General features: G+C 40.0%; 1 protein-coding gene across 3 annotated transcripts; it reads left to right on the top strand.

Annotated features, from left to right (window-relative positions):
- Positions 1-872: 872 nt before the first annotated feature.
- On the top strand, positions 873-27,394 carry LOC127790179 (protein ACTIVITY OF BC1 COMPLEX KINASE 8, chloroplastic-like). Of its 3 annotated transcripts, none has more exons than XM_052319478.1 (12): positions 873-1,401; positions 1,503-1,622; positions 1,855-2,049; positions 3,009-3,056; positions 3,129-3,257; positions 23,781-23,905; positions 24,282-24,392; positions 25,155-25,263; positions 25,514-25,632; positions 26,036-26,189; positions 26,503-26,647; positions 26,928-27,394. In XM_052319478.1, exons 1-12 carry the CDS (start codon positions 1,288-1,290, stop codon positions 26,999-27,001), a joined length of 1,443 nt encoding a protein of 480 aa, XP_052175438.1. In that variant the 5' UTR covers positions 873-1,287; the 3' UTR covers positions 27,002-27,394. The 3 variants fall into 3 exon arrangements, with proteins under 3 accessions (XP_052175438.1, XP_052175437.1, XP_052175439.1); XM_052319477.1 differs by having other exon boundaries at positions 874-1,401; positions 1,494-1,622; XM_052319479.1 differs by having other exon boundaries at positions 874-1,401; positions 1,483-1,622.

Below are 27,394 nucleotides of genomic sequence, written 5' to 3'. Positions count from 1 at the left end.
TAAAATATTTTAATACAAAAATCTAACAAGTAATACACACGACCCAACTACTGTGCATTTAATTTTGATATTTGAGTTGATACTATACATTCATGTATCACACATTTATATTTATTTATATGTTAAACTTATATTTTTTATTTTCATATTTTTATATTTTCTTATGTGATCACTTAGACTTTTCGTTGTTTCACTTACACTCTTGAACTTGTATTTTTTAGTCAATTTAACTTTATACTTTAACTTTATTTTTTTTCATACGATATCCTAAATATTATATTATTTTGATTATACTCCTAAACCTACATTTTCGAATCAATTTAACTCTTATACTTTAATATAAATGAAATGTGACCTATATTATGTTATTTCACTTTACTTATTTTTTATAAATTGACTAAAAAATATAGATTTATGGATGTAATTGAAATAACGAAAAATTTAAGTTACCATGTAAGAAAAATGATAAATTATAAGAGTTAAATTGATTCGAAAATTATGATTAAGGACTAGCTATAGGTACATTATTGTGTACATCTTGAGTTACATAATGTATCACAAATAACAAAAATACCCCTCACGTCTCATCGCCTCATCTTACTGCGTCTCTTTGCCTTGAGTGAAGGATATTTTATTTATGCGTTTCATCGTCTCACGCTGTCTTACCGTTTTGGATGAGGAGCATTTTAGATATTTTAGCACCATTGTATAGTCCAAAATATACACAATGATATATCGATAATATTTTTCATTTACCTGACATATAATATACTATATTAATACATACTTATCAATACATTGAGTGTGACATAAGCAATGTGTCCGGGAAGGAAAAACTTCTATAGGAAGCATGAACTTTCGTTGGATACCTCCAAACCCAATCTAAAAGACGAGGATGGGGTTTACTATTTTTGGTATTCCCTTTCCCTAAATTCCCATCCACAAAGAGAGAAAGTTACCGACCTCCGGAGGGAGGAGGGAGACCGGTTATTTGGTTCTCTTTTTATAGTTCTGTAGAGAGCTTGGCTTGGGGAAGGCCAGGCCTTGGTTAATCCACCCAGTTGGTGTTGTTTATGCTACCCTTTTCAGCCACACCTGCTTCGAAGTAGCAGATATGGAGATAGAGATGTAGCCCCACAACACCCTTTGTGACTCCATTTTTAACCACTAATTCTGAAGAGAGAGGGAGGGGAGGGAGAGGGATTTTGAGATTAACCAAGCAAAGAAGTCACACGCACTACCACTCTCAGAAACTTTTCTATGGTATAAATATCGCAAGCAGTGGAAATGCCGGCTCTTGATTTGAAAGAATTTCAAGAGAAGGTAGCCCACCATTTCCGCCCTTGGCAACGCTCCTTCCAGTTCTGGGTCCGTGCTGCTGATATCTACACCGGCTATAAGGCGCGCTTCTCTCTCTTTCTGACTCGCAATTCCAGTGACTTGTTTGTGTTGTTTTTATGGGGTTATTAATTTATCTTGTAGCGCGCTAGTAGGTGTTTCAGCTGCGGGTGAGTTTTGAGAAGGATGTCCAGAAGCAAGAGGCAATGTGGGAAAGGCAGCATGAGTTTGCTGCTGAGAAGATATACAGCATGTGCGCCGACCTTGGTGGGTTTTTTCTCAAGGTTAGGCCAACGGATTGTTTTGCTCAAATCGGTTCTGTTTTTTTCTGGTTTCTGAATGCTGTAAATGTTTAGTAAGTGTTTTGGATTCTGTGAACTTTTTCTGAATTCTCCATTTGGGTTTTATGATTTAGTTTAGGTTCCTTTGTTTTGCAATTCAATTGATTTGGGTGCTTAAAATTGATTATATTTGTGTTGGAGATTGATTTAATTATTGGGTTGGGGTTTGGATTAGGTTGCCCAGATCATTGGAAAGCCCGACTTGGCACCGGCTGCATGGGTCAGGAGGCTTGTTACCCTGTGTGATCAAGCCCCAGCAACCCCATATGATGTCGTCCGGGGGGTAATAGAGAAGGAGTTGGGTCAGAGTATTGATCAATTGTTTGAAAGATTTGAAGTGGTTCCTCTGGGTTCGGCTTCTATTGCACAGGTAATTGAGGTCTATGCTTGCCCAAGATCTATAACATGATGCCTGGTTCTATTATGTGATTTTAGCATTTTCAGAAATTTACTGCTGGAGGATAACTAAACAAGCCATTATTATGACCACATTTAAGTTGCTATTAAGGTAATGCGATCAAAGTAATATTAGATTTTCATAGTCTTGCTTAATGATAAATGTTAAGAACAAATGACGGTTAAAGAGACACAAACTTTTTCTGTCAAAATCAAGGACGCATTTATTTCTATGTAAATGTTACACTATGGCAATTAGGACTTAATAGTATACCAGTTCATGATTGATGACAAATAACTTATTGTGACATGTTTAGGAAACAGCGTTCTGAACTCTGGCTGTAAGTTAAAATATTACCTGATCCATTATGTCAATCGAACCAAAACTTAGATTTGATTATGGAATGACTCTGCTACTGTAACCAACACAAATTGATCCACGGCTTTGAGTTCAAATCAAATGTTCCAGTCCCACGTATAAATTCTCCTTTTTGTTTGAAAAGGTTCATCTTGTGGTAAGCTTTTGGTCTCCTTACTGCAGTTGGCTAGAAAGCTTGTAAAACTGGATACAGCTTGATTCATACCCAACCTATGATTTGACTGAACTTGACCTAGCAAAATTTTATTTTTCTTCTTCTTTGTTTTTCTAGTTTTTCATCCCTTGCTAAATTGTAGAATCTGTGTTTTGGAAAGAGACATTATTAGATTTTTTTTTTCCCTCATGGGCATGTGACAGGAAAACATTAGCATAATTGTCTATTTAGCTCACGTCATCTGGCCCCAACTGTGGTATTTCCCATGGGTACATTCTTTTTTGATAAATGCCCACTGGAATATCTTCAATGCTATCTTGTTGCACTTGACCTTTATGTTTCCTTTAGGGTTCCTTTCCATGGTGAATGGATTTAAGGCAATTTTTGATGTTCAATTTAGGTGCACCGAGCGAGGTTAAAAGGTGACAAAAGTGATGTAGTTATCAAGGTGAAGATACTTCAACTGTAACCTTGTATCCCGTAATATTTTTTACTTTTTCTGATTGCATTGGTAATGTAGGTGCAACATCCAGGCGTTCAGAATTTGATGATGACAGATCTCCATAACCTGCAAGCTTTTGCATTATACATGCAAAAGACAGATATCAAATTTGATCTCTACTCTATAACTAAGGAAATGGAGAAACAGGTGAGCAGTAATCTCTCTGTTGGGATTTCTAGCACATATAAGATACCTTTATTTTCTAAATGACTTTGTGTACAACAGCTTTTCATTTCTTCCATATAAAACCCATGAAACCTGAATTTTTATCTAGGAAAAAATAAATTCAGATAAGTGTTACCTCATGAAGGCATATCATCACAGCATTCTTCAGTCCTCAACAAGTATCATATACACGATCACATGTTAATTCTTCTTTTGTCATAATCTTTTTATATTTTTATAACTACACTTTCTTCCTGACGTGGAACAAACTCTTTTCAGAAGCAGAAAATAATTATTAATAAATTAACAAAAAATACTTAAAAAGACTAATTAAAAAACAAAATAAAGTTGCTAATAGGCTAAACCTTTAGACTTGGATCTTCCACAATTCTAGGAACTTGACAAGGAAAGTAGGAGGCTCAAATATGCCTCTACAAGGCGACAAATCCTGTACATTGACAACATGAATATATTCATGCTATCAAGTAACTCAAGTAAATTTGCATCTGTTCAAAGTTTTTGAATGATTAGGGATGGACCATTAGCTCAAGCATGCAACTTCTTAATAGAATGTTGGGGGTATCATTTAGGATGAATATAGAACATGGCAATTACCCTTGTTAAATTCTCCAACCGTGTGATACACATTCCTTTAAAAGCGTGCTTTAAGCACAAAGCACAACTCCTTTAGAGCTTTTTGTGGACGAAGCTCAGTGACTTCAATTGACCATGGTCAAAGCACACTTCGATTGCACTTTTATCTGAGCTATGAGGCGTGCTTTTAATATGGACAGTGGACTGTTGTATTTGTTTAAAGTTGAAGTTATGGTATGGCTGCTTCTATGGAATCCTTACCCGAAAATAGCTGTCATCAGATCTTAATAATATCTAAATAAAATCAGTTATATATATATATATATATTAAAAAGAAGACTCCAGATTCCCATAAGTGTTGCCCAAACTTCTGGTTGAAGATGAAGAGTTCAGACTCTTTTCAATGAAGATTTCAGCATTAATGAAGAGTTCTGCATGTTCAATGGACATAGAAATGTTCTCACATTCAATGAAGAGTTCAGCACTCCAAATTCCTAGAAATGCCCAGACTTCTGATGGTAGATGAAGAGTTTAGGCCTTTCATCTTTCCAATGAAGAGTGCAGCTTAAACTGGCTCCAAATTCCCAGAAATGCTCTCATTCTTATTTAGTTTCCTTTTTAGCAGTTTATATTTTTTATGCTTATAAAAGGTTATACCCTTTATTTATGTGCGCTTCATTTACTTATGCTTGTGCTTGTGCTTTGCACTTAAGCTCCATAGTGTTGGTCCCTTGACACACACAATGGCCACTCGAGGGGGGGGGGGGGGGGGGGGGTGAATTGAGTGATTAAAAACTTATTGAATAGATTCTTTCCTTTTTAAAACTCTTGAGATTTTCTTATACACAAAATACACTTCTTATAAATATATATGTTGTTTGGAAATGATAGCAATATAAATACACAAACAACCACAATATAAACATAAGATATATAGTAGTTCGGTGTATCCAACACCTACTCCACTCTCTCAAGGTTAAACCGACACTTGAGGTTCCACTAAACCACCACTAGGTTTCCACACAAGAACACCTAGCAAACTTGTACACCCCGAGGTTTCCCCTTAGCTCACCCCGGAAACTCACCACTAGGTTTCCACACAAGAACACCTAGCAAACTTGTACACCCCGAGGTTTCCCCTTAGCTCACCCCGGAAACTAATACAATACAATAATACACCTAGATTACTTGGGCTCTAGGATGCCACTCACAATCCACAATCTAATACAAATAAATCAATCCTATGTTCAACACACTTGGACTACAATGGATATCAATACAAGAACAATATACAAGGCAAAATGAAATTATACAAGTTACCAATAAGAAGAAAACTTCTTCTTTGCCTTGAGGCTCCAATGGATAGATCTTTGAAGTTCCTTGGGCCTTGGATTGCTTTGATTGAGTGCTTGAGAGCTTGGGTGTGCTTTAGGAAGATAGGAAGTGGTAGAGCATTAGCCTCCTCCAGATTTCTCTTCTTGATATTTATAATGGGGCTCCCAAAACGACCTGCAACGGCTCCAAAAATCCGACCGTTGGAGTTTGGCAGTCGACTGCTCAAACTGACAGTCGACTCTTCGACACCCACAGTCGACTCTCGCTGCCGACAGTCGACTCTCGCTCAACCCACAATCGACTTTCTCACAGACAGTCGACTCTCATTGGCCTACAGTCGATTGGCCAAAACCCACTCTTGGCTACCTCGACTCTGCATAAACAAGGCTCGGCTATATCGACTGATGCACATCCACAGTCGACTGCCATTGACTTACAGTCGACTGTCCCACACCGGGAGTCGGCTCTCAGTCCAGATTTCAGAAAAAATAAGATTTGTTTTGATAATACAATACATAACATAAATTCATTAGAAGATATTTACATTCATATCTTTTAAAAATAAGTAAATGTCCACATTTTCTTTTATTTATATTTTACCTTCCATTTACTTTAATACATAAATGTAAATAACAAAGTACCCCCTATTTGGATTCAATAAAAATATCTAAAAAATCAAAATCCAAATAGATAAGAAAGTAGATTTTGGGTTTTAGAACAAAATCCGGTTTTGACGATTTTAGCACTTCCAAAATACATACTTTCCATTACTTGAAAAATTCACTAAAAATCATTTTCACAATAATGAATACTAGCTATGAAAATACCGGGAGTTAGTTTTTCAAAAGGAAAACATTTTTTTATATGTTCCCTTATAGTGTGCTAATATTCTACTTAGAATCAAATAGCATTTCTTGGTTCGTTTTGATACACAAAATACTATAATACTTAACAAGTATCAAAAATCCATTAGGGGTTTTAAACATACTAAAAATAGTTTTACTAAAATTATGTTTTGTTAAACATTAAAATACACAATAGGTTGATTGGAGCAACTTCGCTCAACACATAGGCCTTTTGTGCTCAAGTGCACTTAGTGCTTTTGAAAACATTGGATACCTATTGTAACACCCTAGACTTTAAAAAAAAAATTAATCATTGAGTTTGTGACGATTTGTGTATGGTTATCGGCTAATTGTGAGGTTGGGGTGAGTTATTTGTGATTTATTAAAGAATTGTGGCAATGGAGATATTTATGGAAATAATGGAAAAATTGAATAAATTAAGTTAATGAGTTTTTGGTAAATTTGGGTATAGGTGAAATTAATAATCTGGGGGGTGTGTGGAATTTTGGAAGATTGGGAGGTTATGGTGAGATTATCAGAAATGGCCCAAGATCAGCTTAAATTTAATTTGGGCGTGTTAATTGTCAAAGGGGGAAGCCAGCCCAGCTGGTCGCGCGCATGAAGGACCAGCTGGGTGGCTAGGGATCGAGTGTGAGAGGGAGCACACGGGAGGGGAGAGCAGCTGGTTGGAATTTTTCCAACCAGCTGGGGCGCCAAACGGCACCGTTTGGAGGCACCAGCTAGCACCCATGCACGCGGGCGCGCGGCCAAGCGCACCCCAGGTGCGCTTAGGCCGCGCCGCTGTGGCCTTCTCTCGGCCAGCCACCCTTGCCCACTCTCTTGTTGCCACGTGGCAGCATTTGGGGAAGCCATGCAACCCAATTTCTTCACCCTCTCGGCCGATTTCTCCTCCCTCTCTCGCCTATAAATAGCAGTGATTTCGCTGCTGTAACGCGGTGAATTTTGGGAAGTACAGAAACTCTGCCTGTGTGTATACGCGAGGTATAAAATATTTTTAAATTTATTTAATAGTGCTAATTATAAATTAATGACACGTTTAGCTAAATTAATTAGCAATGTAACGGCGATAATTAAAATTAACTGCGTGTTTAATTAAATTATTTTTATTTTACAATTGTATAGGAAATTGGGACGTGAAACCGACGCGAAGCAAGTGATTAACGTGCGGTAAGATTTATTATGACTTGTGAGTAAATTTATTTTAGCATGGCTTGTATTAGATTGTGGGAGAAGTGTCTAGGCATGGGGCTGTAGATTTGGGCCGTGTGAGTCTTGAGATGGGGTCTTAAATGAAATCAGTGGGGCCACCAAAATCCGAATCAGGGTGAGGTGGACAGGCCGGCATGCATGATGCACTTCACATTATTCTATAATTGTCATGCATTTTAATTTACTGCAACTTATATTGCCTTTACTGAGTCCTCAGACTCACCCTTATATTTTTCCCACTAACCCAGTAGGTGGCTCGGGATTCGAGAAGGGAAAGGCGGTGTTGATAGATGAGCCGCCAGTTGGCAGTGACCGTTAATAGTGAGGGTGTGGGTTAACCCAAATGTTAATAATGTAATATATCTACTGTGTGTTAATTATGAGTGACGGTTTTGGTTTAACCAGAAGTAAATTGGAATCAAGTTAAGGTTCCCACTATGAGTAAACCTAGTAGGTGTAGGGAATTTGTATCGGTTGGCTACGGTCGGAATCTGAGATATGTTTAAATATATTTGGTGGTTGGGATAATTTATTGTGTATGTTGATATTTGTTATTTGAAATTGGAATTATACTCCAAGGGCCTAATCAGGTACGGGACTCGAGTGAGTTTTCGTTGCCTACGCATTTTACTCCCGAGTTCTCAGTCGGTCGAAGGCGGCGAAGCCTGGACCCCACCCAGGGCGCCCACATTATTTTAATGCTTTATATTGGTAGGGGCATAACCGTCCTTCGTAGCAGGCCAGGGTTGTAATGTGAGTTATGGTGGCACGGGGTAGTGGGGTCCGGGCGAGTAAACTGATATCCCTGCTTTGGCACAACCTTCTTTAGCCCCTCACTGGACGGTTCCTTTGCTCGAGTGATCTCCCCATAATTCATTAGTCTCTTTTCAATATTCACGGCCTTAGCCACAGCTTTACGAAAAGTATGAGCCTCAACATAGCTCATCCCTCGACGTACCTCCGGGCGTAACCCTTGGATAAACCGCTCCATCTTATCAATCTCTGACAACATATAAGTTGGGATATATTTCAACAACTTCACAAATTCATCTTCATACTGTGACACCGTTAGGTGAGACGGTTGCTTGAGTTCTATGAAATCCTGTTTCTTCCTAATCTGCCAATCGTGTGGATAATACTTCTCGTTAAACGCTTCCCTAAACTATTCCCAACTTATCGGTTGTACTTGCTCCTCGGTCGTCTCCAACTGAGCATTCTGCTCTCTTAGCATCTCAACTGTCGATCGCCACCACACCCTGGCCTGTTCGGTGAATACAAAAGTGGCGCATCTCACCCATTGGTCCTTAGGACAATCCATGTATTCTAACAACTGATAAACATCTTCTACCCAATACTCCGCTATGCTCGGATCAGCCTCCAGCTGTCCTTTGAATGTTGGAGGGTGCAAATCCACAAATGCTTTCAGCCAGTTGGCCACTTTGATATCCACTTGGCGACCACCAGCTGGTCCTTGCCCCATTAAATGACTTTGGACCTCTTCAGAACACTCAGGCCCCCTCCCTATGGCCTCTTAGTCAGCATTTCCTGATTGGGAATCACGGACAATTGCTCGTGTCACTGGTGCCATCTGCACACCACAACCATTTCCCATTAAACACATGTCATCAAAATATAACAACGAATGTTTATTAACCATAAAGAAATTACAGTCCATTTCTTACAAGCAGACTAATTTACAATTTATTAACACACTTTTAACTCGATCAACACGTTACCAACCAAACTAACTGCCCGTATTTTACATTAACACCATCTACATTTCTAGTATCACACACAAAGTTAGTAGTTCCCCAACTATCCAACCCGCAACACTGGTTTGACGTTCCTGGCTATGTAGCACTCGCGGTGTCTCCCACAGCTCGGGAGGTCGCTTCGTCAGCTAGCTGTGATAGATCTCCATTGCTCGATACGCTGGGATTCAGAGGCAACGCTTCCACGGTCTCCATGGCTCCCCACATCTCAGCCTCTATCGGGAGTGCAGTGGGAAATACCCCAATTCCCACCGAATCGTCAGGCTCCACGCACAGTTTCCATCCATAGCTTGGCGCTCGATTGCACGAATGAAATTACCATAATTGAATCGTAAAGTCATATCCCACATCAAGGCATCCGTACGCTCTCTCCAGATGTCGTTCATATGTTTTCTTGCGAATAACACCTGCTTCTCTGGCAGACCCCACAACTCCGCACATATGGTGTTTTGGAACACCTAGTTTACCCTGCACAGGAAGCTTAAAATTCCCTCATTGAAATGTTGACTACCTCCCATCAGAACAGACAATTCCTGCTCCCACTGCCACCATAACAGATCCACAAGTGGAAGGTTCGGGTCTGGACTCGGCACGCTAGGGCCTGCCTCACCAAAATTCATGATGGTATTCTATTATCTGCACATAAAATCGAGGGTCAAATCGATAACCAGCATAAATTTCTTCCCCCCCATGAGGCCTAGATTCAGGGATTCACACATCCCTCTGCTCGCTATCCTGGGAAACACAATTCCTAAGCAAGCCCACAATACAAACCATGCCTACCCAAGAGAGTATTTCAATTCCAGTTACGACCTACCCCGTCCCAACTATGCATTCCCAATCCCATCATCCACATTTTTGTCTCTCCAGTTTTTTTTTTTTATATATTTGGCCCTAATCAACACATCATGCCGATCACAAACCCCGCTCTGATACCACCTTGTGACGCCCTGACCCCACTACCGGGTGCCACCATAACTCACATTACAACCCTGGCCTGCTATGAAGGGCGGTTATGCCCCTACCAATATAAAGCATTAAAATAATGTGGGCGCCCTGGGTGGGGTCCAGGCTTCGCCGCCTTCGACCAGCCGAGAACTCAGGAGTAATGCGTAGGTAGCGAAAACTCACACGAGTCCCGTACCTGATTAGGCCCTTGGAGTATAATTCTAATTTCAAATAACAAATATCAACATACACAATAAATTATCCCAACCACTAAACATATTTAAACATATCTCAGATTTCGGCCGTAGCCGACCGGTACAAGTTCCCATGACCCTCGATTTTATGTGCAAATAATAGATATCATGAATTTTGGTGAGGCAGGCCCTAACGTGCTGGGTCCAGACCCGAACCTTCCACTTGTGGATCTGTTATGGTGGCAGTGGGAGCAGGAATTGTCTATTTTGATGGGAGGTAGTCAACATTTCAATGAGGGAATTTTAAGCTTCATGTGCAGGGTAAACCAGGTGTTCCGAAACACCATATGTGCGGAGTTGTGGGGTCTGCCAGAGAAGCAGGTGTTATTCGCAAGAAAACATATGAACGACATTTGGAGAAAGCGTACGGATGCCTTGATGTGGGATATGACTTTACGATTCAATTATGGTAATTTCATTCGTGCGATCGAGCGCCAAGCTATGGATGAGAACTGTACGTAGAGCCTGACGATCCGGCGGCAATCGGGGTATTTCCCACCGCACTCCCGATAGAGGCTGAGATGTGGGGAGCCACGGAGACCGTGGAGGCGTTGCCTCTGAATCCTCTTTCCAACGTATCGAGCAATGGAGATCTATCACAGCTGGCTGACGAAACGACCTCCCGAGCTGTGAGAGACACCGCGAGTGCTACATAGCCGGGAACGTCAAACCAGTGTTGCGGGTTGGATGGTTGGGGAACTACTAACTTTGTGTGTGATACTAGAAATGTAGATGGTGTGTTAATGTAAAATACGGACAGTTAGTTTGGTTGGTAACGTGTCGGTCGAGTTAAGAGTGTGTTAATAAATTGTAAATAAGTCTGCTTGTAAGAAATGGACTGTAATTTCTTTATGGTTAATAAACATTTGTTGTTATGTTTTGATGACATGTGTTTAATGGGAAATAGTTGTGGTGTGTAGATGGCACCAGTGACACGAGCAACTGTCCGTAATTCCCAGTCAGGAAATGCTGGCTAAGAGGCCATAGGGAGGGGGCCTGAGTGTTCTGAAGAGGTCCAAAGTCATTTAATGGGGCAAGGACCAACTGGTGGTCGCCAAGTGGATACCGAAGCGGCTAACTGGCTGAAAGCATTTGTGGATTTGCACCCTCCAACATTCAAAGGACAGCTGGAGGCTGATCCGAGCATAGCGAAGTATTGGGTAGAAGATGTTTATCAATTGTTAGAATACATGGATTATCCTAAGGACCAATGGGTGAGATGCGCCACTTTTGTATTCACCGAACAGGCCAGGGTGTGGTGGCGATCGACAGTTGAGACGCTAAGAGAGCAGAATGCTTAGTTGGTGACGACCGAGGAGCAAGTACAACTGATAAGTTGGGAATAGTTTAGGGAAGCATTTAACGAGAAGTATTATCCACACGATTTGCAGATTCAGAAGAAATAAGATTTCATGGAACTCAAGCAACAGTCTCACCTAACGGTGTCACAGTATGAAGATGAATTTGTGAAGTTGTTGAAATATATCCCAACTTATATGTTGTCAGAGGTTGATAAGATGGAGCGGTTTATCCAAGGGTTACGCCCGGAGGTACGTCGAGGGATGAGCTATGTTGAGGCTCATACTTTTCGTGAAGCTGTGGCTAAGGCCATGAATATTGAAAAGAGACTAATGAATTATGGGGAGATCACTTGAGCAAAGCAACCGTCCAATGAGGGGCTAAAGAAGGTTGTGCCAAAGCAGGGATATCAGTTTACTCGCCCGGGGGCAGGTAAATCTAAGGAGGAGTTAAAAGCATGTCCCAAATATCATAAACCTCATCGGTGGAATCTTCCCTGTGGAATTCCTAGAGGCGCCAAGGAGTGCTATAACTATGGAAAGATGGGGCATATAGTCAAAAATTGTCCGAAATGGTTGGAGATGAACATTGTTAAGACAGACCCGCCAGCTGCAGGGGTCCAGAGGAAACCGATAGTATGTTTTAATTGCAATACACCAGGGCACATAGCTTCTGGTGTTCCCAACGTGGAAAGACTGGACTGACGAGATCAACCGGGGAAGGAGCACGAGCGGCAACTGGGAGGGTGTTCAATCTAACCAAAGTGGACGCGGCAACAAACCCACAGGTGATTGAAGGTACGCTCCTTGTTTAAGATATATGTATGCATGCATTGATAGATTCAGGAGCGACCCACTCATTCATATCATATGCCGCAGTAGAATGTGCAGAACTAAGCACTAAAGAGTCCACTGTACCTATGAGTGTGCAAACTCCAATGGGAACTTGGTTTTGTTCGCAACGGATGGTGCCGGAGTGTCCAATTACGATAGGAGAAACCATATTTCTAGTGGACCTAAACTTGTTGGAGATCCAAGATTTCGATATTATACTAGGGATGGATTTTCTATCCCAAAACCAAGCCCAGCTGGACTGCGGGAAATGAGTAGTCAGACTAATTGGACCTGATAAACAGATCGTAAGATTTGTCGGTACCCAAGTAGGGAAACCCTTGAAAATTGTATTTGCATTAAAAGTTCAAAAATGTCTAGAAAAAGGGGCCCTGGGGTACACGGTGCAGGTGGTGACTAATGGAAAAGCACAGAGAAAATGTGAGGATGTTGAAATTGTAAGGGAGTATCTGGATGTATTCCCAGAGGATTTGTCGAGTTTACCACTTAACAGAGAAATTGAGTTCGCTATTGACTTATCTCCTGAAGCTCGATCTCGATCGATATCTATCCCTCCATATAGATTGGCCCCAGCAGAGTTGCGAGAGCTTAAGGTTCAATTGTAAGATTTATTGGACAAGGGTTTCATTCGCCCCAGTATATCGCCCTGGGGTGCACCTGTATTGTTTGTACGGAAGAAAGACGGTAGTCTGAGAATGTGCATTGACTATCGTGCTCTAAACAAAGTCACAATAAAGAATAAGTACCCCTTGCCTCGGATTGATGACCTATTTGATCAGTTACAGCCTCGGATTGATGACCTATTTGATCAGTTACAGGGGTCTCGAATTTTCTCTAAAATTGATTTACAATCAGGGTATTATCAATTGAGGATAAAAGATGAGGATATTCTCAAAACAACGTTTCGATCGCGGTATAGTCATTACGAATATTTGGTAATGCCTTTCGGTTTAACTAATGCTCCGGCAACTTTTATGGATCTTACGAATCGGACGTTTCAACCTTATTTGGATAAATTTATTATTGTATTTATTGATGATATATTGGTATAATCGTCCGATGAGGAGGCTCACCGGGAACATTTGAAAATTACTTTGTCAACACTGAGGGAGCATAAGCTCTACGCTAAATTTAGCAAATGTGATTTCTGGTTGAATGAAGTTGCTTTCTTGGGACACGTAATATCGGGACAGGGCATATCTGTGGACCCTGCCAAGGTGGAAGCGGTAAAGGAATGGCCACAACCTACCACTGTCTCTGAAATTAGAAGTTTTCTTGGTCTAGCAGGGTATTACCGTAAATTTGTCGAGAAGTTTTCGAGTATTGCTGCCCTGTTAACTTAATTGACCTGGAAAGGAACCAAGTTTGTCTGGGACGAATCTTGTGAAAAAGCTTTCCAAGAGCTCAAGTGTAGGTTGACCGAAGCACCAATATTGGCTATACTTGAAGGGTCTGAAGGATATGAGGTGTACATCGATGCCTCGGGAATAGGGCTGGGGTGCGTGTTGATGCAGCATGGTAAGGTGATTGCATATGGATCTAGACAACTGCGCCCCCATGAGAAGAATTACCCGGTACATGATATGGAATTGGCAGCTGTGGTACATGCCTTAAAATTGTGGCGACATTACTTGTACGGAGAAAAGTTCGTTATATATGTGGATCATCAGAGTCTAAAGTATATCTTCACTCAACGAGATTTGAATCTCCGACAACGTTGGTGGATGGAGCTCCTAAAAGATTATGACTGTACCATCCAGTATCGTCCGGGACGAGCAAATGTGGTAGCAGATGCATTGAGCCGAAAAGGCGTTGTGTCGAGGGTGTATCTGGCTGTCCATTTACACGCTCTAACGGAAGAATTTGCAAACTTAACCCTCAAGGCAGAACCACAAGGCAACACAGCAATTGTAGTGCAGATGCGGTTACAAGTTAATTTGTGGGATGAGATTAAGCTGGCTACAGCTCAGGAGGAGAATTTGGAACAGTGGATAGATGAGAATGGGCTACTTAAGCAACCAGAATTTGAGTATCGTAATAGAATACTCCGAATGAATGGGCGGGTGTACGTGCCAGCTTTGGGGAAGCTACAACAGGAGATTCTAAATGAGGTACATCGAACACCCTATACAGTACACCCTGGAGCTACTAAGATGTATCGTGATCTTCGGGAAGTGTACTGATAGCCAGGAATGAAGAGAGATGTGGCAGAGTTCGTAAGAAAATGCGACACCTGTCAACGGGTAAAAGCCGAACATCAAAAACCATCGGGGAGTTTGCAACCTTTAGAAATCCCAGAATGGAAATGGGAACATGTAACAACTGATTTCATCATGGGTTTACCCCAGACCCTGAGAAAGGCTGATGCTATATGGGTTGTTGTGGACCGACTAACAAAGTCAGCACATTTCTTATCTATAAGAAGCACTATGGGTGCTGAGCAACTTGCCCAACTTTATATCCAGGAAATTGTTCGCTTGCACGAAGTTCTTGTGAGCATTGTATCAGATAGAGATAGTCGATTCATGTCGAGCTTTTGGAAAGTTGTGTAAGAAGAACTTGGGACCCAGTTGAATTTTAGCACTGCTTGTAACGCCCCATTTTTCCTAATACCCAATAACTTGAAATATAATTAAGACATCACCTACAGGCGTTATGGAAACCCTTACCAACAAAAACATTGGATCGTACCTGCAAGCTTAACCAAAGCTAAATAAAGGGGTTTCCACAAGATTTCCTTTGCAAGTTCAATAAATGCATACGACCTTTAATACTCCATAAAACACAACATATCACAGCAAGTACAATTGTAGGACACTTACACACACACTTCTTATAACCTTGAGTACCTTAGCTATTATTCACAATATATTACTTAGGTTACAAGGGTACATAATGAAACCAAAATCCCAAAGGCTAGCGAAGCTCCACCTCCTTGCCCACGCTTTGATTTGGAACTTGAAACACTTGATACTTCTAACAAAGCTGGAACGATGAATGTCTCAGGGGTATGAAACACCCGAGTTAGATTATTACATCTAAGTGAATGGTACAAGGAAAGAAACTATGCATGCAAGAGCAATATGCAACTTTTTCAGGAGACATGCAAAAACAAGAACGAAATCTCCGAAGATCACGGCTCACCGCAAGAGCACGAGGTCTAGGCTCACCGCAAGAGCACAGATCCCCTGAGATGTCCCAACAACTAGCCACAAATACAAATACCGAGATGCATATAAAATAGGCAAGATTTGCTCAAAAGTAATAAAACATGAGATGTAACCTCTCGGCCCCCTTACATAGGCACGAGATATTGTCCTTACTTGCCATGGTGAAATTTTCATGCCAAACGGAGGCGGACGCGCCCTCACGCGCCCCCGGAAGAGTGGCCACGCGCCTCCTCCTTCCTTGTTACGGATTTTGCAATCTAAGATTAAAAATGCTATAACTTGCATATTTTTGCTCCGATTCGCTCTCCGTTTGAACCTATAGACTCCTCTTTTCATGCTCTACGATCCTATGGAAAGAAAATTGGCTTACCTTTTCGGTTTTCTTTCTGTTTTTGCAGTTTTTCGATCAGCTCTCCCTATCCTTTCTTCTTTGCTTTTTCTTGCACTTGCTTGCTTTGTTTCTTCTTAGCTTCACGTGGCCTTGCTTCCTTCCCTTTATATAGCTTTCAAATTCCCAAACCCTCAATATTTCACTTGACCTCCAAGTTACTCATTTTCCACCCTAGTAATCATCACAACTTTGAAATTTTTCCAATCTTCTCAAGCAAGCTTCCACTTCTTCCAATCCTAGGCTTTCAACTACATTTCCAAGATAAGCATTATCATCTTCTTCCCTTGCAAGCAAATCCTAGCCAATCCTAATCTTCCAGGTTTAGACTTTTAGGATAAAAATCAATCATTACAATCATAACACTTTAAGACTTTAGGGAAAATTCTCAAACCAATCCTATCTTTCCAACACATGGCTTCTAGGATAAGGATTCATTATTGCATTCATTCCTTTTGTTAGAAACAAGCTATCCCTTTTACAAGTTGTGATATTTGCACTCGGGTTCGGTTTAATGCCCTAAAACCGTTCAATGTTTACACTTTAATTCTAAACTTCCATTTGAAACACTTTATTGCAACATCCAACCTTTACATTAAATTCTGGGGTATTACATCCTCCCCTCCTTAAAAGAATTTCTTCTTTAAAATTTCTCTTCATAGCTTACTCAGAATCTATTTTCCCAAACAAATTCCTCAAAATCATGGTGTCTCCAGAGTACCCTCTCTAAGAAATATTATTTTACTCCTCAAAACCCACTTCGAGGTCAATGATTTATTTGACTTGGCTACCTCGATTAATATGGTTTGCCTTAACTCTTGGTCTAAGGCACATATTTTTAACTTAGAAATCAAAATGTTTCGTCCAAAAATCGGTATCAAGGTTTTCGACTCTTTCCCAATTGTCAACTCATGACCATACCTTCAAGTCTTCTAGAATAGCTTGCCAGGTCTGTTCATCAGATGAGAGTGAATCGCCAGGTTAGGAACGTAAGTAGATGTTCCATCAGGAATCACATCCAATGCCACAGGCTAAAAAGCCTCCACCAGTCCCCACTCTCGGGTCAATAGAACAGGCTTATTCCCGCATTAGCCACCACGTTCACCTAGAACAGGCTCGTTAGCCACCACGTTCATCTTCCCGAGATGGTACTGGATCACACAACCACAACCCTTTAAAAACTCTATCCACCGTCGTTACCCTGCATTCGAATCCCTCTGAAAGAACAGACCTCTCAAGCAATCATGAAGACCTCAAGCTTTTCACATAACACTGCCATAGCATGCTCACTACCGCATCAATATCCACATCAACAAGGGTAGAGTTCAAGATAAACAAATCAGAGCCAATTGCTCACAATTTTTGGGGTGTAATACCTCAGAATTTAATGTAAAGGTTGGATGTTGCAATAAAGTGTTTCAAATGAAAATTTAGAATTAAAGTGTAAACATGAACGGTTTTAGGGCATTAAACCGAACCCGAGTGCAAATATCACAACTTGTAAAAGGGATAGCTTGTTTCCAACAAAAGGAATGAATGCAATAATGAATCCTTATCCTAGAAGCCATGTGTTGGAAAGATATGATTGGTTTGAGAATTTTCCCTAAAGTCTTAAAGTGTTATGATTGTAATGATTGATTTTTATCCTAAAAGTCTAAACTTGAAAGATTAGGATTGACTAGGATTTGCTTGCAAGGGAAGAAGATGATAAAACTTATGTTGGAAGTGTAGTTGGAAGCCTAGGATTAGAAGAAGTGGAAGCTTGCTTGAGAAGATTGGAAAAATTTCAAAGTTGTGATGATTACTAGGGTGGAAAATGAGTAACTTGGAGGCCAAGTGAAATCTTGAGGGTTTGGGAATTTGAAAGCTATATAAAGGGAAGGAGGTAAGGCCACGTGAAGCTAAGAAGAAAGAAAGCAAGCAAGTGCAAGAAAAATCAAAGAAAAAGCAAAGAAGAAAGGATAGAGAGAGCTGATCGGAAAACTGCAAAAACAGAAAGGAAACCGAAAAGGTAAGCCAATTTTCTTTTCATAGGGTCGTAGAGCATGAAAAGAGGAGTCCGTAGGTTCAAACGGAGAGTGAATCGGAGCAAAAATGAGCAAGTTATAGCATTTTTAATCTTAGATTGTAAAATCTGTAACAAGGAAGGAGGAGGCGCGTGGCCACTCTTCCGGGGGCACGTGAGGGTGCGTCCGGCCTTTGTTTGGCCTGAAATTTTCACCATTATTCTCCTAATTTAATTATCTACAATCCCCATGTAGAAATATTTAAGGTTTGGTTCACCGAAATGTGTGATTTCTGCAGAACAACCCTTAGTGCTCGAAACCGGGCTGTAAACAGTGCTATCGAAGGGAAAACGATCAAGGTGAGTGGTTCTTGTGCATGCTTCCTCTTGATCATTCTTGGTTTCATTTGTGAGTGGTTGTTGTGCATGCTTCTTGCTTCCTCTTGATCACTCTTTGTTTCACTTGTGGATGGTTTGTTGCTTACATCTTATGTTCCCTTTGTTTCGAGCATGTCCTTTCTGCTTTGTTGCATCGAGTTTGACCATGATAGCTTTCGTGTGTGGCTTGTGATCATATTCCATCTGCTTTGTCATACATCTTGTCATTTGGAGGTTGTGGCTAGTTGGTGACTTATCATGTGTGAACTACTACGGGGGCCTGTGTAAGGGGGCTATCTCGAGCTTGTGTAAGGGGGCCGAGGGGTTCATACATGGCAAGTAAGGACGATATCTCGTGTCTGTGTAAGAGGGCCGAGAGGTTACATCTCATGTTTTATTGCTTTTGAGCAAACTTTGCCTATTTTATATGCATCTCGATATTTGTATTTGTGGCTTGTTGTTGGGACATCTCAGGGGATCTGTGTTCTTGCGGTGAACTGTGATCTTGGAAGATTTTGTTCTTGTTTCTGCATGTCTCCTGGAAAAGCTGCATATTGCTCTTGCATGCATAGTTTCTTTCCTTGTACCACTCACTTAGATGTAATAATCTAACTCGGGTGTTTCATACCCCTGGGACATTCATCGTCCCAGCTTTGTCAGAAGTATCAAGTGTTTCAGGTTCCAGATTAAAGCTTGGGCAAGGAGGTGGAGCTTCGCTAGCCTTTGGGATTTTGGTTTCATTATGTACCCTTGTAACCTAAGTAATATATTGTGAATAGCAGTTAAGGTACTCAAGATTGTAAGAGTTGTGTAAGTGTCCTACAGTTGTACTTGCTGTGATGTGTTGTGTTTTATGGAGTATTGAAGGTCATATGCATTTATTGAGCTTGCAAAGGAAATCTAGTGGAAATCCCTTTATTTAGCTTTGGTTAAGCTTGTAGGTTTGATCCAATACTTCCGTTGGTAAGGGTTTCCATAACGCCCGTAGGTGATGTCTTAATTATATTTTAAGTTATTGCGTATTTGGAAAAATGGGGCGTTACACTGCCTATCATCCTCAAACAGACGATCAAACTGAACGGGTCAATCAAATTTTGGAAGACATGCTTCAGGCTTGTGTGCAAGATTTTGGAGGCAATTGGGACGAATATCTAAGTTTGGCAGAATTTGCTTATAATAACAGCTATCAAGCAAACATAGGGATGGCCCCATATGAAGCATTGTATGGACGACAGTGTCGATCACCGGTGTGCTGACTTGAAGTAGGGGAGAAACAACTTACCCGGACCGATCTTGTGGAGAAAGCAACACAGCAGATAGAGATAGTTTGTAAGAACATGAAAGTGGCCCAAGACCGACAGAAAAAGTACGCAGATCACCGGACCCGACCTTTGGAGTTTGCGGAAGGAGATCTGGTGTACCTTCGAGCTATCCCAATATGCCCAGCATTTAGACATCAACGAAAAGGAAAATTGGGACCTCGGTATTTGGGACCATATAGAATCAAAGGTCGAGTTGGACCACTTGCCTACCGTTTGGAGTTGTCAGAGGCATTAACCGGACTGCATGATGTATTTCATGTTTTCCAGTTACAGAAGCATATATATAATCCGGACATGGAAGTGCTCGCTGAGGATGTTGAACTTTAACCTGATATGACATTTGAGGTGCAACCTGAATTTCGAGGATGAAATTTCATAAGGTGGGGAGACTGTAACACCCTAGACTTTAAAAAAAAATAATTAATCATTAAGTTTGTGACGATTTGTGTATGATTATCGGCTAATTGTGAGGTTGGGGTGAGTTATTTGTGATTTATTAAAGAATTGTGGCTATGGAGATATTTATGGAAATAATGGAAAAATTGAATAAATTAAGTTAATGAGTTTTTGGTAAATTCGAGTATAGGTGAAATTAATAATTTGGGGGGGGGGGGGGTGTGTGGAATTTTTGAAGATTGGGAGGTTATGGTGAGATTATCAAAAATGGCCCAAGATCAGCTTAAATTTAATTTGGGCGTGTTAATTGTTAAAGGGGGAAGCCAGCCCAGCTGGTCGCGCGCATGAAGGACCAGCTGGGTGGCCAGGGATCGAGTGTGAGAGGGAGTGCACAGGAGGGGAGAGCAACTGGTTGGAATTTTCCAACCAGTTGGGCCGCCAAACGGCACCGTTTGGAGGCACCAGCTGGCTCCCATGCACGCGGGCGCGTGGCCGTGCCGCGCAGCCAAGCGCACCCCAGGTGCACTTAGGCCGCGCCACGTGGCGCGATCGTGGCCTTCTCTTGGCCAGCCACCCTTGCCCACTCTCTTGCTGCCACGTGGCAGCATTTGGGGGGGCCATGCAACCCAATTTCTTCACCCTCTCAGCCGATTTCTCCTCCCTCTCTCGCCTATAAATAGCAGTGATTTCATTGCTGTAACGCGGTGAATTTTGGGAAGTACAGAAATTCTGCTCGTGTGTATACGCGAGGTATAAAATATTTTTAAATTTATTTAATAGTGCTAATTATAAATTAATGACATGTTTAACTAAATTAATTAGCAATGTAACGGCGATAATTAAAATTAACTGCATGTTTAATTAAATTATTTTTATTTTACAATTGTATAGGAAATTGGGACGTGAAACCGACGCGAATCAAGTGATTAACGCGCGATAAGGTTTATTATGACTTGCGAGTAAATTTATTTTAGCATGGCTTGTATTAGACTGTGGGAGAAGTGTCTAGACATGGGGCTGTAGATTTGGGCCGTGTGAGTCTCGAGATGGGGTCTTAAATGAAATCAGTGGGGCCACCAAAATCCGAATCAGGGTGAGGTGGACAGGCCGGCATGCATGATACACTTCACATTATTCTATAATTGTCATGCATTTTAATTTACTGCAACTTATATTGCCCTTACTGAGTCCTCAGACTCACCCCTATATTTTTCCCACTAACCCAGCAGGTGGCGCGAGATCCAAGAAGGGAAAGACGGTGTTGATAGATGAGCCGTCAGTTGGCAGTGACCGTTAATAGTGAGGGTGTGGGTTAACCCCAAATATTAATAATATAATATATCTACTGTGTGTTAATTATGAGTGACGGTTATGGTTTAACCAGAAGTAAATTGGAATCAAGTTAAGGTTCCCACTATGAGTAAATCCAGTAGGTGTAGGGAACTTGTACCGGTTGGCTACGGCCGGAATCTGAGATATGTTTAAATATTTTTGGTGGTTGGGATAATTTATTGTGTATGTTGATATTTGTTATTTGAAATTGGAATTATACTCCAAGGGCCTAATCAGGTACGGGAATCGAGTGAGTTTTCGCTGCCTACGCATTTTACTCCTGAGTTCTTGGCCGGTCGAAGGCGGCGAAGCCTGGACCCCACCCAAGGCGCCCACATTATTTTAATGCTTTATATTGGTAAGGACATAACCGTCCTTTGTAGCAGGCCAGAGTTGTAATGTGAGTTATGGTGGCACCCGGTAGTGGGGCCGGGGCGTCACACCTATCAACAAGTTTATAAACAACATTGCTCATTTTGATTTTACACAATCAGTATATGAATCATGGATGTGCTAGGCAAAGTTGTCAGCAGGCCTGAAAGGTTTGGAAAATTGGGTAATAACACTAGGCCAATGGGTTGAGAGGAGGAGAATAACCATAATAATCTCAAAGGTTATTAGATAATTTAGATTGTTATAGGCAAATTTAGAAATTGGAAAAATCAAATCATAAGTACCAGGCTTTTCCTTTAAAAGATGTTTAAGTTAAATCACCCAAACTCAAATTAACAACCTCGATCTATCCATCAGATTGTGGGTTGGAAAAAGAAATAAATTTAAGCCAAGTGTCAAATAGTTTTCAAAGGGAAGGAGGTAAATCATACAATTTAAGATCATCTCTAAAGATTAGCCTAAAAACATATGAAGCATATATTATTTCACTACAAAGAATAAAATGTGCCATCATAGAGAACCTATTCATGAAAACAGAAATAGAGTCATAAACACTCTTGGGCAACCCAAGGACAAAGTTGATACTCACATCTCTCCAGGGTGTGTGGAATAGGGAATAGAGTGTACATGCTAGCCTTACTCTTCTTAGGGTTGGCAAGTGCGACACTGTGAGACAATCTTTGAGACAGCCTTCTTCAAATAAGGTTGATAAAATTTGTCCTGTTACAAGTGCAATAGTTATGGATTTGTCCCTATCAAGATTCATAAAATCTTATTAGATGAGAAAATGGGACCCACAAATTAAGCCAAAAGTCTCTCTTCTCGTGATTGCCTGGTTGAATCCAAATTTTACAGTTCAAACTTTCCTTTATCTTGTTGTTTGGACTGGGTGATAATTAAATTTCCTTATACAGAAAAATTTAAAAGGGAAAACTGCTACAGGTGCTAGAATTGAGGAACTTTTTTTTTTTTTCGTTGGGAGAGAAACTAATTGGATGGCTGGTTCGATATGTTTTTTTATTTGTTATCACTTTAATTAAGTTCGGATCTACATAGATGTTTATATATGTATTATACCTGCAAGTTTAATTTTCTTTGCTTTATTTTATTTATTTATTTGTTCCCTTTAAAGCATTGTTTATTTTTCTTGAAAAAGAATTAGGTAAATAAAAAAATATGTATGTGATAGATAATAAAACAGAAATTTATGTCAGTATTTGCATATAAGTCCCCAGATCTGAAATCTGGATTTTGGGTCCTGACATCTATAGTCTCCACACCTATACTCAGTAGACAGATGAATGCTTGTAGTCTATTTTGACATGGTTTACAGCCAATCTAGGGTTGACATATACAGGTTCATTAATGGTGGAGCACCTATGATCATACCTAGGTCTAGGTGCTGATCTATCTGCCCCAACAAATATGGGTAAAGGTCACTAGAATAAGGTTTGTCTTGTGCACATGGTTGCCTAAGTTGAGTTGTCAAGTGTGGGATGGACCAATACCATGGCAAGCAATGTTTATTTCAGGGTGTTAATTGCACTATGAATAGACTCACTAGAATGTGGAGACTCAGCTAAATCACCACTTACAAGTTGTCACCTAATTGTTTGAGGATTTGTGCCAATTGGTAAGAATGGACCCACACAAACCTTGAGACTGTTTATTTGGGTTTAAGGGTGTGTATGGTTGTAAGGATTGGGCATTTAACTCTCCTCTCTTTTTATTTATCACTGACAGAAAATGAAAGTAACGGTTTATTGATTTCCATCATTCTTTTAAGTGTCTTTCACTTCATACATCCAACTCAAAGTTGTTGCAATCCTAAATCAGCTAATATCCACACCCAATTGTTAGTAGGATTCCATTTCATTAACCAAGTTGTTTTCCAGTATAATTGCTATATATTTTCACTAATTGTGAAACTATCTTGCGTCATGTTTTTTTTTTTTTTCTGAAGATAATCTGGTTTTTGTTTCCATTGCTCAAGATTGGATATGAATTTGACTTCAAGAGGGAAGCTGATGCTATGGAAAGAATCAAACGTTTTCTGTGTGAGAACAATAAAAGACCTCCTGTTTTGGTGCCAAGGGTGATTCCTGATAAGGTCACCAGGTATGTTATGATGCAATTAATCTGCCTCTTAAGTTTATATTATTACGGTTTAAACAGTTTTTGATACTTCTAGCAAGAAAAACTCAATTGGCAATTGTCAAATAGAAGTCCAGTACCTGTAGGTAATGTTTCTTAGTGTTCGTGTTTACTTACTTTTTTGATGATTTTATTTAGTGTTCTGTGTTTTTTACTCCTTTAACTATGATACAGTTTTATGTATTCCTAGGGTGAATTTACTTCAGTTAATTTAGTTACTGATGCTGATCGACTGATTAGTTGATGTGTCTTCGCAATTCTATACTGCCTTATTGTTGATGTTGTAAGTTTTCTTACTTCACCTTTCAGTAATTAATTAATTGTTTATTGTCCTATTTAGGAGGGTTTTGGTAATGGAATATATTGATGGAATTCCAATTCTAAAGCTTGGAGATGAAATGGCTAAAAGAGGCATAAATCCTGGTGGTAAGCTTGCAGCAGCGGCAAAGCAGTAAGCCCCTTGATTACCTCAGAGAGTATGAATTTCTTTTCTGCCCATTTTTTTTCTTGTAGAGCCATATTCTCTGTTGTTCAACCTCTTGGCATTCTAGTTGGTCTTCTTTTAATGCAAAAGGTTCATATCTTCTCTAAATCCCATAACTTCATCATTGAACTTATGTCTTAATTTTCCCCCTCTATTTCCTTGGTATACCATGTACTGACCATCCTATAATAGCCTTGTAAAAGTCAGCAAAGAAACTTACTGAGGCCGTTAGGGATGATTTCTAATGGCTTGTTTACATTTTCCTTCGACCAACCATCAAAACCAAATCACATTCAATGGTAGTTAAGCCAAAAATGTGGGATTATTTTCATTAATATGAATCACTCTAATATGTAATGGCTAGAATTGCAATGGGTTTTCAAACAGGTGAAAGGCCTCATCATTCAGGATTTCTTTTGTGAACTTGGTTGTCATTGTAAAACTTCATTTTTGTGAGTAGATGTGTTAGCTTTTATCTTTCGTCTTTTCCAACTGCTAGGCAAATTTAATGGTACAATTAAAATTGTGAACCAAATTATAAGAAAAAAGAAAAAAAAAATCCTAGACCAAGGGAAAGTTTTTCTTGTTGAGTGTGGAATTTAATGTTCCTTCAGTCTTTCCTCTCACAGGGGCATCTCATGGCTTCTTCTTGTTCTTTAATGACTTCCTTTGAGAATGCCAAATATGTCAAATGCATTACAATCATACTAAAATATGTCAAAAATGCAGGAACATCCTTAAAAGTTTGACACTTGCATATGGACAAATGATACTGAAGAGTGGTTTCTTCCATGCAGATCCTCATCCCGGAAATATTTTAATCTGTAAAGGTTCTGAGGCAAGTAGGAAACCAAACTTTACCCCTTAAATATTGCCACCATATTCCAACCTTCTTTCCTCTACATTTAGTTCTCTGATCTCTCAAACAAATAAGTAATGTATCAGTTTTGCTCCAACTTAGCAATGTTACCAAGGTTTAGAAGATTTAACTGGGGAAGTGGATTGGATATATGTTGCTTCAGTCCAATATTATTTTATTGGCATTTTCATATTGCGGTTTTCTTAACTTCTGTCTTCCCCCCGATCAGGTTGCCTTGCTTGACTATGGACAAGTGAAAGACCTTCCAGAGAATTTAAGGCTTGGTTATGCCAGTCTGGTTCTTGCTATTGCTGACAATGATCCCACAAGGGCATCATGGAGTTACAGGTACTAAAATTCATCCACAATTTCCTTGTTCATGTACCAAAAAGATTGTTACTATCCTTGTTCATGTACCAAAAAGATTGTTACTATTTGCTAGAAAATGAAATCTAAAGCCAGAGAAATCATATGATGATAAAGCTACTACTATGACTCTTAGGTAGCATGCTTATAGAACTAAGAAACAAAATCAGAAAGAAAGAAAAAACATGGGAAGAAGTGGGAAGCGAGTTGGTATTAATTGTGAGTTTCATGTGATTGCACACATGCCTAAACTATTGTATGTATGGTTGTGATGTAGCTTTTCAGTTAACTCAAATAGATTGGGTTATTTCTTTTTTTTAATTCATTTACATGTCTGTTGGCTTCATTAGTCATGATCGGATTTATCTCATATTTGATTTATTAGGGAATTGGGCATTGATACCTTAAGCATGTGTGATGATGAGCAGACCGAATTGTTTAAGTTGGCAGAGACTATGTTCGACACAAAGCTACCACCTGGTGTAACAATGCTACAACCTTTCTCCGAAGAATCTTCAATAAAAAAAATTGCTGTTCGGGTATGCATTAATTTCTTGGATTCACCAACACGCCTCTACTTGGACTGCCCACTAGAAGCACATAAAGTATCATAATTCTTCTATCATATTTTGCCAGTAAACAATATGAACCAACATTGCTAGCCCCTAAATCGAAAACACTAAGGGAACCCATTATTTTTTTCAAATTACTCGAACAATACATGAATATGTGTTTTAAAGGAAACAGAAAGTTTTTTCCTTTTTGTCTTTATGGTGGTTTGCTAATGTCACCCTAAATTCCCTCCATGCTCCTCATCTAATGACACTAAATGTCCTTGTTGGGCAATGGTAGGCTTTTCCAGAGGAACTATTTTCTGTTCTTCGCACGGTGCACCTTTTAAGGGGACTCAGCGTCGGTCTTGGAATCAACTACTCGTGTGCAGAACAGTGGAGACCAATTGCCGAAGAGGCGCTGCATTTTGCTGGCAGACTAAAAGGTGCCACTTCTTAGCTTCTGCTTTTGAATCATGAGATCCCAATTTGTTGTGTGAAAATGAATGAACTTAATTGTATTTCTGCTGCAATGAACAAAATTCGTCCAATTTGCTGTTGTTTCTGGAGCATCAGTACCTTCAAATTTTACCCTAAAAAGAAGAAAGAAGAAAGAAGAAAGAAATCAACTTCATCTCTATCGGAGATTCAATTGCCCCCATCTTCTTTAAATCTTTCATCTTTCGACATGTTCATATTGTTTCGAAAAACTCTGCACTGTTTCAGGCAAAGATGTCAAGACTGAAAGACGCAGACGAGGTCTCGTCAGAAGGATATTTGGACGAGCATCGGGCTTTTGAAGAATGACGGTTGTGGCTCGAATCGACCTGCAAGTCCAGCATTCGGATTGGGTAGTTCTCTGTCAGTACCGATCGCTATTGGCCTTGTTCCTGTCTGTTTAACTGAAATATTTGCTAGTAATCAAGCCATTTTCTTCCTCCATTTGGAACCAGCACAACCATTCCTACTTATTCATTCTTTCTCCAACTTTCCAGCTTTCTGCAAGATTCTAGGACTGGTATTCAACAGAATTTTGTATTTACTTAGCATCATACATGCAAGTTTGCAGCTTTCTGGTTTCTATTCAGCCAGTATACGCATACAATTTGTTGGATCAAACATGAATTTTTGTTGTTTTAGTATATGATAGAATGAATGAATTGAAGTAGTATTTTCTGCTTCATTTTCTATTA

Source organism: Diospyros lotus, chromosome 14 (assembly GCF_014633365.1).
Source record: "Diospyros lotus cultivar Yz01 chromosome 14, ASM1463336v1, whole genome shotgun sequence".
Lineage (NCBI taxonomy): Eukaryota > Viridiplantae > Streptophyta > Magnoliopsida > Ericales > Ebenaceae > Diospyros > Diospyros lotus.
The sequence above is the reverse complement of the archived record's forward strand: the minus strand, read 5'-3'. Positions and strand labels throughout refer to the sequence as shown.